Source organism: Colletes gigas, unplaced genomic scaffold (genome assembly GCF_013123115.1).
Source record: "Colletes gigas isolate AHSC1104 unplaced genomic scaffold, ASM1312311v1 Colletes_gigas_Sc00003, whole genome shotgun sequence".
Lineage (NCBI taxonomy): Eukaryota > Metazoa > Arthropoda > Insecta > Hymenoptera > Colletidae > Colletes > Colletes gigas.
The window spans coordinates 3,542,142-3,555,211 of record NW_025106632.1 but is presented as its reverse complement, the minus strand read 5'-3'; the positions used below and the strand labels follow the sequence as shown (position 1 = coordinate 3,555,211).

The following is a 13,070-nucleotide window of genomic DNA, read 5'->3' as shown; positions in this document are numbered from 1 at the left end:
GGTGAGGGGCTGGCACATTTATCCCTTGTGTCAGGCCACCATTTGCTGGCACGCTCGCTCCTCCTTAATGTCACGGACTCGATACGGGAAATAGCCGCCTGGGCGTCGCGACGCACCACGCTGCCCGCCAAAATCCACTCGAATTTAAGCAACGATCGGTTCTGCAACATTTTCGGGAACAATGATTGCTAATCTGAGCTTGAAACTTCCATAAACTACATGGCGAAATCAATATGGCTATGAAGAACATGAAATAGTTATTAGGTCTGTTTGAAAATTTGTATTAGAGTGTTTTTGGGCCAGCTGATTACTAATCTGAGCTTGAAACTTCAAAAAACAACATGGCGAAATCAATATGGCTATGAAGAGCATGAAATAGTTATTAGGTTTGTTTGAAAATTTGTATTAGAGTGTTTTTGGGCTAGCTAATTACTAATCTGAGCTTGAAACTTGAAAAAAAAAACATGGCGTTATTAGTAGACTGCAAAGTTTATGCATTTATGGGAAATTTTAATTTCCGAAGAGTTACAGAATGCACTTAATATGCAAAAATATAAGAAATACTTCAAGTTACGAATTATTGTATTTAGGATTCGAGATAACCTTCTACAAAATTCTCATTTTATTAATTCTATGAATTTGCACAATGATTTGCAATCTAGTTATTAGATCTGTTTGAAAATTTGTATTAGAGTGTTTTTGGGCCAGCTGATTACTAATCTGAGCTTGAAACTTCAAAAAACAACATGGCGTTATTAGTAGACTGCAAAGTTTATGCATTTATGGGAAATTTAAATTTACAAAAAGCTACAGAATGCACTTATATATGCAAAAATATAGGAAATACTTCAAGTTACGAATTATTATATTTAGGATTTTTTTTAACCTTCTACAAAACTTCCATTTTATTAATTCTATAAATTTGGAAAATGATTCGCAATCTAGTTATTAAATCTGTATGAAAATGTATACTATAATGTTTTCACAGTCGCTGATTACAAATTTGAATTCACTTATTACAAGAATGGCTTATCTAAATTTTAATAATAATACGTTTGTATATACATACATCTGGTATCGAATATCTTCGATTAATTCTAACAGCGAGGCTGTAATAATTAAAAGAGCATTATTCGTAACGAGTCGTCAGACCAGTTTTTATCAACAAGAAATGTTCGAACGTTCTCTTATAAAAAATTTCACCGAAAATAAGAAGCGTCGTCGAGCATTAAAATTGACCCGCGAGGTAAGATCGTTAAAGAAACAAAAGAGAATTGCTAGAAAAGACGCGGCATCCGCTCCCGGGAGATTTATCGCGCGGCCCTGTAGCGCATGAATTATGATAAGCTCGTAAATTTGATCATTATTCATAAAATAATCGATACTGAAACTTTGAACCCGTTTTAAATTACTGTCGTTAAACTATTTATCCGACTGATTTAATCACGAAATAATCAGCATCGAAACCGTGAACGCACTTTAAACTATTTATTCGATCGAAACTCGAACTCTACACAAGCGATCAATAATGAATTCTTCGTTCTAAATTTATTTAACCCTTCTATTTAGTTTCTCCTGAAAAAATTACACGAATGTTCGAAAGAAATGGTATTTCGACTCTTATTGGTAATGGATATTTCATTGAAATTTGTCCATCGATCCTAATCTGATTGTTAAGCTCGAGTCGCGTATCGAAATTGACTTCTGCTCGACGGTGTAATTAACTTAATGAACTTTTATGAATGTTGGATTTCCTAACCGTCTCACGTTGTTACAAAAATCATCTCCAGTGACGATTGTATATGTCTGGAGTTTTGGCCATGGGTTCTACGAACTCAATGGTGTTTATTATAGAAAGATAGAGCCTTTCTTCTGCGGGTGAAGTCACAGTTTTGTAACAGATCTCTTAGAGAACAGAACTGAACTCTTACATATACCTTCTACATATCATTTAATAAAAAGTACATTTGATTAGTAATTATTGTCGTTTCGTTCGAATCACACGTCCCATAGCCCTACCTTTTCCAATAATGATTTAGTTATGAATAATTATGAATAATTTAATGAACTATTTAGTTTCTCGTGACAAAAATTACACGAATGTTCGAAAGAAATGGTATTTCGACTCTCGTTGAAAACGGATATTTCAGTAAAATTCGTCCATCGATCCTAATCTGATTGTTAAGCCCGAGTCGCGTATCGAAATTGACTTCTGCTCGACGGTGTAATTTACTTAATGAACTTGTGGGAACGGGTTTAAGTAAGTAGCCATGCCGGGGCGGTGTTATTTACAGACGCGAGTTTAAAAGTCAAAGTAAAACACAGAGTCGGAAGTTGCTCGGGTGGGTATAGCCACTAATGACAGTAATAAAGAAAGGAAATAAAAATTCTCAACGGTGGATCGTACGTAGGTACTTCTTTCGGTCCATGATGTACTTCTTTTTACCGTTTCGTTTCCACTGTTGCCCGCGCAGCCACGCAGCAGCAGCGGCGTGCAAAACTTTTCGGGCAATTACTTTCCTAGTCTTTTCCTAGAGAAAGAACTATCCCTTGGACGTTAAATAAATATTTCTGTTGCAACGTTTCCGCCCTGTACCTCGTCTCGCTCCACTCTGCCTCGTTATACCCTTAATTCCGAGTTATTTCAAATTCATCTTTGCTCTCTCTCTCTGAAACGAAGTCAGCAAACGCAACTGCCCCGGAAACTTTTGCGCCCCGCTGTACGTGGAATTGCGAAATAAATTATTACCGCCGTTTATATTTCCATATCTGTAAACGCACGTTACGATCCCTCTAGCGTTGTACCAACGACCACACCGATACCGCTGTAACGTGTATTTTAACATATGTTTAAAAGCCTCTTAGCAAAATAGAATATTCCCCCGGTTTAATTTAGTTACAGTTTGTTGCTTAGATACAACGAAAATACAGTATAAGCTCGCGAAACGATAAGATACTTACAATACCTCAGGCGGATTTACGAACCCGTAGGTGGAAAAACGGTTCTCATTGCAAGAACTTTGCAATGCAAATGGATCGCGCACGTTTGCAAATAAAAAATGACTCGAGAATTTTATTTGAATTTTTCGTTTACGGTACCTCCGTAGCTCTCGTCCCTCGCGTTTGTAGGTAATAATGATATACTAATTGTTTATTTATGATTTGTAACGTTATATAGAGTACGTTGATTATGAAATACGCAATAAAATGCAATAATAATCTGTAGTATTATATAACACAGTGTATTTACACAAAATTTGCAATTTGAAGCTATTTTGCGAACCATATATTTATAAATAATGTTCGAATCTGTTTTTTGCAATAGTGTAATACAAATGCAACCGTAACCAAATTGGATTACGAATTAAATAAACTCGAGATGTTTACATCGTAATAGATACAATAGTCATCGAATTGTACACGTCGAGCTGGACTTTAATTAACTAAATTTGTATGAAATAGTCTTCGAGATGTTGGTAAAATTCAGCTAGAATGCATGGCTAGTGTTATAATAATTTTCGTGCTCGTTTAGAAGTTATGGTTTTCCATTTTTCTTGGGATACGCGAATTTGTACGGCCCCGCTGAGAATCCCTGCGTGGAGCTATCAACAGTTCCGTCTGGAACAGCGCTCGAAACACGGTTTTCAACGCTTCGCACTTCAACGGGGGTAAATCACGGGTTCGAGGACCGTTGGAAATCATAAGCTGACTGGAATATTGTTGCGGGGCAACTCTTTTTCGAGTGCTCTCGGTAACACGTTCGAACACACGTCCCTCTCGACGTTACGTCGTTCATAACTGCCACACATCTATGGATGATTTGTGTCTTTCGTACGGTAACGCGCGCTGAAGGAAACGACGCATATAAGGCCATAATTCCGCAGGGTTACGCGGAATATAAATCTCAGTCGAGCGTGTCATACGATCCAATAACAAATTGATGCCGCTTGTCGGGGCCGGCTGTAAACAGAAACTGTAGTTACGCCGTCGACTTAACGGTTCGACGTGGAACAATAACCCACCTCGAGGTGTGCATTATTGTTACGATCCCGCGAATAATCGATACAGGATGGACTCGAAACGTCGTACGAATCGAATACCCTCGAAAGACGACCAGAATTTTTCACGAAAAGATCCACGATTTAGTCTCTGATTCGTCCTTTATTTTAGATCTCGAAAGATCACGAGTACATCGTCGTAGATAACTCATAAATACTATTGTTTAACAATGTATACCCATTCCTACCATGATCGGTCAAATGACTTTCATTTTCTCTTTTACGAGGCACCATACTTCTAATTTTTGCATTATTTGTATAGAAAGTTGTCTTTTGAAGTTTATTTGTAATATGTATATCTCCCTCTTTTATGCATGAAAAATATTCAATACTTTTACTCTAAACGTGCACACTTAGTATTCGTTAATATAATGTTCATCGGATTGGAGATAAAACACCCTTGATAACGACTTTTGTTTCGTGTCGATACCGTAGTTGATTTCGGAGAAAATAATTATTTACGAAAAAATGGCATAGTAATTATGCAAACACCCTGTATACAAATTTAAATTAATTTTCAATGAAATAAATTATTTATAATCCAATTCTATCGCATAGCAGTCGTATATAATCAATAAGAATTGCTAAAACTTCTTTGGGTATGTAGCGTCAAAGTAAATGTAAAAATAAACATAGAAGACAGCCTAAATTATAGTAGTTGGTATAGTCATTGGATAGGGGATAAAATGCCCTTTAAAATGAGCGTTCAAACCAGTGGATAGCGTAATTAGTTCCGGAGATATGAGGATTTCAGTTTCAAGTTGATGCGGTGGCTAGTTTCGGAGATATAAGGGTTCGAAGCTTTGTTTACGTTTCATTGACGCGAGATGAATGAACTCGCGCGCGCGTAAATAGTAGCGCGTAGTAAATTCTTGGAAACACTACGCGGAACTAGGTCACGACAGTCACGTTCGTAGGGTAGGTCAGCACGACGCACGAGCGAGAGAGAGGTCCGACTCGTTAGACGAAGACAGCGATAGTCGAATTGAAAAAATTACCTTTTACATAAATTACGATATCTCGAAAACGGAAAGTCGGATCGTCAAAAACCAAAAACCATTTTAAAGGGGAAGGTTTACCGCTTCCAATGGTGGCTCAATTATTAATAAAACCCTAGTAGTTTCGGAACTGCACGTGTCTAAAGTTTAACTATTTTTAATACGCGTTAATAGCCGTTCCTAAGGCGGAGACGGAGGACATAGTGGAAATTGAAAAATTACCTTTTACATAAATTACGATATCTCGAGAACGGAAAGTCGGATCGTCAAAAACCAAAAATCATTTTAAAGGGGAAGGTTTACCGCTTCCAATGGTGACTCAATTATTAATAAACCCCTAGTAGTTTCGGAACTGCACGTGTCTAAAGTTTAACTATTTTTAATACGCCTTGTTAGACTATTCTAAGACCGTGGGAACTGAAAATTCTCTTCTTTCATCTTTGCTATACATACGGGGTGTTCCGCCAACCCCGGGAAAAATTTTAATGGGACATTTTAGAGGCCAAAATAAGACGAAAATCAAGAATATCAATTTCTTGACTGAGGCTTCATTAAAAAGTTATTAAAAAAGTAAATTAAAGAATTTCAAGTTATTCTGAAAAATTATTTTCGGTTGCGGGGGTCAATTACAATCATTTCTGTTCATTAGACACACCCTCGAAATCCTACCCACTTTCGAGAAAAAAATTCGAGAAGGTGTGAAATTTTTCGACAAACTTAAAAAATTTCAAATCGTTCTGAAAAAATTATTTTTGGTTCCGGGGGTCAATTAGAATAATTTTTGGTGAATTGACCTACCCCTGAAATCCTACCCACTTTCTAGAAAAAAATTCAATTCTAGCGGAACTTTAAACGTTAATAACTTTTTATCGAAACCTCCATCAACAAATTAGTATTCTTGATTTTCGTCTTATTTTGGCCTCTAGAATCTCCTATTAAAATTTGTTTAAAGCTAACCAGAATTTGATACCAAATTTTATTTTTTACAAAAAAATATAAATCATTCAACCGATCAGATGGTCGGTCGTGGTAAACAAAAGACTACATATTTTCCTCAGAAAACAATCAATAATAGAAACAAACATTGTAAAATTCATTGTACGTATACTATAAGAAAAATCGTAAAGTTAAATGGCGCTAAAATAATACTGTGTATTAGAAATTCTAAACGAAATGTTCAAAACAGTCATTTAGCACATTTTGCATTTTAACTATAATTTACATATAAATTAGATACTGTCGGTACTTTTTTAACGATTACTTTAAAACACAGTGTTCCAAAAAAAATTCTAATCTAAGAAGCAAGTATCGTTCGATTTCAACAGCCGTACGAAAAACGTTTCGAGATTATCCGCGCTCTTAATGGCACTGGTTCAAAGTAGATACTATAAAGTAGCTATCCTGTAAGCATTGGCTGCATCTTTTTGCCCGTTCGGTTGTTATTGCTAAATTACTGATTCTTGTCGCTGCGTTCAGACCTGCCCCGGGACTCCATTGGATGAATCGCGTGAACTATTACTGGCTGTTTCTCATACCTTTCACTTTGTCGGGGACAAAAACACGCGACGATGAATCTGGGTGCAACGTTACTTACTTAACGTCGAGAGGGCTGTTCGAAAGTTGCAGAAATATTGATTACGCGAGATAAATGTCACGCCAACTTCGTAACGACCGCTAAAAAGTATGTTTTGTTCGATTCGTTCGTTTATTTCATCACGTAGGGATCGCGTTTACAAATTATTTACATTAAAATAAAAGAATTCTGCTTAAATAAATTTTTGTTGTTATCCTATAATAAGAAGGTTATTTTTTCTTACCAATGATATTACTGAGAATCTTCTCTTTATCTTCAACGTATACAAAATGGTGGACTCGCGAAGAAGAAGTTCTAATGTACTTTTTTACTCTGTGCAACTCCTAAGCTCTCTAAAAGCAATCACTAATCAAACAAAAATCGACTCTTCGAAACTCATCAAGCAGAATGCATCAATTTTCATTCACGAATGCTATGACATTGAAATTTATAAGCCACATTATCGTGCATTCGATATAGTTTTTCAATGTAATGGCTAAAAAATAAATCGCCTGTCAATTTTTGCAGTTCAAACGTTTATCCTCCGCTTTGGAAAAGACTATGAATCGTAAAAATTTGCCAATGCAATTGTAATGGTTGACTTGTCGCGCGAGAGATTCTCGAGCACGTCGTAGAATCGCGAAACGTAATGTAACGATAATAAAATTTCCGCCCGGCAGATACAACAGTAACAATGAACAAAGTTTCCTCAGCCGTCGCGTTACGTGTATTTGCGCAGCTCCAATCATCGCGCGTCACCACCTTTCGTCCAGCTTCCTTCCTCCGACGCGTCCTCGTTTTTCCAGGCTGGCTGTTTCGCGACTCGAAGTTCAAAGAGTATCCCGATCGAATATCGAGTAATTTTGTCGCGTTCGAAATAACGTCCCTGAATATGCAACGCAACGTACCCGAACCGTGGAATAAGGGTGACTCGCCTGGATTTCGATCGTTTAACATGCAAATAGCCCCGAATCTAGAGGATCCTCCCTTTTTTCAATGTGCCTCAGTTATGGAGCGCGGAAACACCGACGAGCTCGAGTTCGATATCCGCAATATTTAAAAAAAAAGAGGCTCTAAGACTTTGGGGAGGGGAGAGGGTATAATACCCAGAGTCATCCATTATTTTCGAACAAATTTAGAAACTAATGTTTGTGCACTTTTCTATTACGATACAACTTAAAACTGCAATTCGAGCCTAACGAATCGACCAGGTTCTAACAGAATGTCTGGGTTAGGTCTCAGTAATATCATTGGTAAATACGAAAAAAAATAGAAATCGTGAATTTTACATATCGATGCAATGATTTTATAAATATAAATCTTGAGGGACTAGTATAGGTACATTTACTGTGCGCTTCACATTTGCAGGAAAAAACGAACCACAGGAATGTGATCCATGATCCTCAAAGAGGGGGCATGCAAAATAAAATAAAATAAATAAATAATAAAAACGATACGATATAGTAGAAGCTTCCATATTCGAACACTCTATAATTCTATTATTCCCTTTGAAGGAAACCAACTATTTTGCAAAAAGGGGTTAAAATAAAAAAGAGGGGCATGCAACATAAAGTAAATAAATAATAAAGAACCCTCTATAATCCTATTATTGCAAAAGTAAATTAAAATCACAAGGGGGCAAATTGACTGCTTTTCTAAAGCGTTGCAAGTGTTTTCCCAGTGATCAGAGGTTCTCAACCTTTTGTTATGTTTCTAACGAAAGAATTACTTTCTTTTTTGCAGGCGATTCGGTGCCAGTTCGTCACCTGTCGCTGATGAGTCTGCTTCCAGACACGAAAGGTTACATGACTTACGAGGGTAGCACGACTCACCCCGGATGTTGGGAGACGGCTGTGTGGCTGATCCTCAACAAACCCATCTACATTACCGCGCGAGAAGTAAGTGCTAACCGCCTCTATCTCGTCAATTTGTTATTCAGATTCCTCAGACTTTTATTACCTTTCTCGCGTCGGCCTGTGACGCTCAATTTGTCGATTTGCCCCCAGCGTCCTCAAGATACAACCCCCCATAGTCTGCGTATAACGCATATAAAATGATACGTTCGAACGCTTCGAGAAATAAGTTGATACGCGACGCTACTAAAAATCCGATAAACTCGCGACGTTACGATAAACTTCGTTCAAACGTCATTATTATTACTCCACTTGAGAGGCTTGTTCCGTCGAACTCTGGAAATTTCAAAATAAATATAAATAGCAATTGTTGAAAATGGAGGCTTCGAAAGTATCGACTTTTGTTTTCGAAATATTCGAAGAAAACTTCAGTTAGGTTTAATGATATATTTAAAAGCCATTAAAATTGACACTGATGCCTTTATTCTTAATAATTACTTAATTATATAAAAAACGACTAATAGGAGAACATTTCTTTCGAAAATTATTGCGTTCGAAGATAAACATAAGAACTACATATTTGGTATTGATGCAAGTAAAAAAGTATAATTGCATGAGATCGCAGAAAATGTCGAAATTTGTAACGGGGTTTAATGGCCTAACAAATGTTATAACATTATTGATTCGATTGTCGCGTCGGGTGGTAAATAAACTGTCAGCGTTGGAAAGTTGCCCGTAGAATAATAACGAGTTTACGTCGTCAATTTCAACGAGACCCGGAAAGTGCATCGAAACATTAATCGGTTAAGTATATTATTCGGAAATTCAGTTTGCCCCGGCCATTCTTGTATTTATCTCGACGCCCATTACTTAACAAGCTCTACTTTATGGTTAAATATTGAACGAGGGAACGGCATCGTTACAATGTAATCCTAATCCCATTTCCAGCTTTACGCACTAAGGAAACTAATGCAAGGTCCGGTTAACGCTCCGAAAGCACCCTTGGGAAACAATTCGAGGCCGCTGCAGAATCTTCATTACAGGACTATACGGACGAACATCGATTTCCGCAAGGTGAATTGCCCTTATATTTTACCCCACGTTCATGGACACGCTAATTGTATCGTCGTTCGATGCTATTCGAAATTTCTTTCGCGCTTTCTTGACAAATTTCAGGGATCAACCCTCTACAAGCCTCTGTCAGCCCTCTATTTGTTTTAAAAATATACTACTTAGAGGCGTCGATATATCTCCCTTTTAAATTAATTATTCTCCAGTTTGGAACTTAATAACTTTGCAAGAATTCTTTGCTACTTGTAGAGACTTTTTAAACCAGTTTATATTTATAACAAAAAAATTCTAGGCCCTTCGACGGAAGGTGTAATCGCACCCAGCACGTGCATCGTTGAATTCGCGTGAAAAAAACGAGATCGCAAGAAGATAGACTTTGTTGGACCCGTTCAACTTTTTCCTGCGCATTCGACTAAATAGGATTCGTTCCAGTTGCGTGACTCGCCTTGTACATGAGAGGATTGCCGAGTTTTTCTAGAGACCCGAAGAACGAAAAGTATGCATTAAGAAATATAAAGGAATAAGCTACTATAAACTGCAGGCTAGGCGAGCTGCAATGCGACGAACCTCGCGTGCAAAATTCGGAAAAATAAAGCATCCGAAATCGCCAGAAAAGTTGCACTTTCGTTATCGACTAATTCTTTTACCATCAAACGCTGGTAGAAATACTATATTTTTATACGAAAACACACAGATTCTTAGCGCAAAAATTCAAAATTTTTTTTAGAATAGAGTTTTGTGTAATTTTCCAGAAAGGTTATTTAATATTCCACAGAAACGCACTTTCGTAATTGGTTAATTCTTTTACCGTCAAACGCTGGTAGAAATATTATATTTTTATACGAAAAACACAGATTCTTAACGCAAAAATAAATTCAAAATTTTTTTAAAAATAGAATTTTGTGTAATTTTCCAGAAAGAAAGAAGGTTATTTAATATTCCACAGAAACGCACATTCGTAATTGATTAATTCTTTCGCCATTAAACGTTGACAGAAATATTAAATTTTTTAAATTGAAAATGTTTTGTAGAGCAACATGTGTTTGTGCAACTTTTCGTTATCGAGAACATTTGGGAATAGATAAGAAGTGAAACTTGTCTGAAAATTACTCCAAAGGAATACACGAAACAATATTCGCTAACGACACGAAGTGTAGGTGCAATTTCGCCACCAAATATGGACAGAAATTATTAAAATGCACGAGTAAAAGTAATTCGTTCGTAGCGTTAACTGGGAAACGTATATATTCGTATTTACGATAAAATATGCATCGAGGACGGTAGCGAGAGACAGCTAGCGAAAATGAGATATAATTATCGCGGTACGAACAGTTCTAGGGAGTAGTTAGGATAACTTCGTGACAGCTTGTCAGACAACTGTATTTGCGCTCGTATTCGTATTCACAAACACGTCAGACGGTTACTGTCATATCCTTATTTGCGAAACTATCCTAATCGTGTACAATCAATAACGAGATTCAACCTAAACGTGCAATTAGTCAAACACAGGATCATTCGTCAACCGTAACAGTTGCAATCTTGGTGTGCCGTACAATTACTTTCAGAACGATCAATCTGGTAATTCGGAATTTGGAAATTCTCTCGTGAATATTTTTTTTGGAACTTTTTAACGTTGCTTGACGAAGGAAACAAATGATTAGAAACGGAGCTATTTAAGATTATTCAGATCAGAGGGTCAGTTTGAGTGATTGGTCTCTGTTGATGATCAGTAGACTGTAAATATTTATACATTTATGGGAGATTTTACTTCCCAAAGAGCTACAGAATGCACTTAACACATTACCGACCGATAGCCTATTAATCGACTTTTTTTACCGGCCAACACTTACCGACCGATAAAACAGTCGATTAATAGGCTATCGGTCGGTAATGTGTTAATATGCAAAAATATAAGAAGTATTTAAAGACACTTAGGGGTTGAGACAAGCTCACATTTCGTTAATTCTATTAACCCTTTTGAACTCGACTGTATACGTGCCATAGCTCGATTCAAGTTTCACGATAACGCAAATTGAATTTAGAAAATATAGGTATTTATACGTTTGTCACATCACAAAATTCCATTCGATATTCCTGAGTTGTTCGTATTAATAAAAACTTTCTGGTACGTTAATAAAAATATGAATTTGCATAAAGATCCGCAGTCAACTTACAAAGGAACGACTGACATAGAATACTTTTTTCATAATTACGATTTAACGAAGTAAGATTGATGCTTGTAGAGGGTCGATCCGATGACAAAAGAAACAAGTGTCCCCGCGATTAATTATAACTGCGTTTTTGTGTTTGTCTGAACAGCGACCGGATGCAAAGTGTCCGTCGATGGCGCAGGAGATGCACTATAGAGGTAACCCAGGAGAATATCCAGGCTCGAGGAGCCCCAAAACTTCTTACCACTTCGCGAAGGGATCGCCTCGATGAGAATTTGAAAAGATGACTTTTTCTTTCCAGCCAACACGTGGCAGGACGATGGCTCCCTCTCGCACAACATCGTTTGAATCGGAGCCGTACGGCCACCGAGGGCGGACGTTTCATTTCTAAACGAACGGTGCCGATTCCATCTCCCAACGGACAGAAACAAACACGAGGTCAAATAGGCTTAAAACGAGAAGGGTCACGCGGTTTCAGGGAACTCGATTCGTCCAACACGGCCAGAGAGAGAGAGAGAGAGAGAGAGAAAGGGAGAAAACTTTTTGACGCCTTTGCTCGACGTTGGATCAACGGGACGCGGGGAATTGAACGAAAAACGGTGATCGCGGGAAATCACGGGGACGCGAGGATAATTAGGCAGAGAGAATAATCGACAGAGCTTTTCGGTGTTTCGATAAGATTACCGATTCGCGTTTGATCCCTAGCGGCGACCCGTCGCTGAAGAAGATTCACGAGCTACAAGCCCTGACGCCGTTTCTCTCGACCAACCGATTGTCAACGGGGATGATAAGTGTATTCCCCGGGCGACGGGAATTTGTATTTGCCAAACGGATACATTTACGAAATCGTTCCCGTCATTCTTTCCAACCGCCAAACCGACGAGAACGAAACTGCGAGCGAACGGTTTGTGGATATGTCGATAAAGGTAATTAAATATTCAACCCTCGCGATCTCGAGACGCGAATTCCACGCTTTCCAGTTGTTTTCTTAACCCAGGAAGTACCAATGGCCCTATCTATTGTAGTCGAAAAATATTTTTTTACTGGTGTAGAACGTAAAAAATATGAATTTGAGTTAGTGGGATGTACCAGTGGTCCTATCTATTGTGGATGAAAAATATTTTTTTAACTGGTGTAAAACGTATTTAAATTGCACTGTAACTTTTTTGCAACGTCTTTTCTAATACGATATGGGGGAAAAGTTATATGATTACATCTGGGAATGGTTTACTTGACTTTTCTAGTCTTTTTGTACACTGTGGAAGTCTCTAGCGACTTCTTCTGTTCGATAAAGTATATTTTGATACACCATACAGAGAAAGAAGATCCTTTGGTATTTAATGGGT

General features: G+C 37.6%; 1 protein-coding gene across 1 annotated transcript in view; it reads left to right on the top strand.

Annotated features, from left to right (window-relative positions):
- Window positions 1-12,717, top strand: part of LOC122404745 (carbonic anhydrase-related protein 10) — a 252,581-nt gene extending 239,864 nt beyond the window's left edge. Inside the window, exons 8-11 of the mRNA XM_043408967.1 lie at window positions 8,373-8,527; window positions 9,431-9,556; window positions 11,873-11,921; window positions 12,008-12,717. Of these exons, the coding sequence (XP_043264902.1) occupies window positions 8,373-8,527; window positions 9,431-9,556; window positions 11,873-11,921; window positions 12,008-12,072 (395 nt within the window). The 3' untranslated portion in view covers window positions 12,073-12,717. The remainder of the gene's footprint in view (window positions 1-8,372; window positions 8,528-9,430; window positions 9,557-11,872; window positions 11,922-12,007) is intronic.
- Window positions 12,718-13,070: the final 353 nt, after the last annotated feature.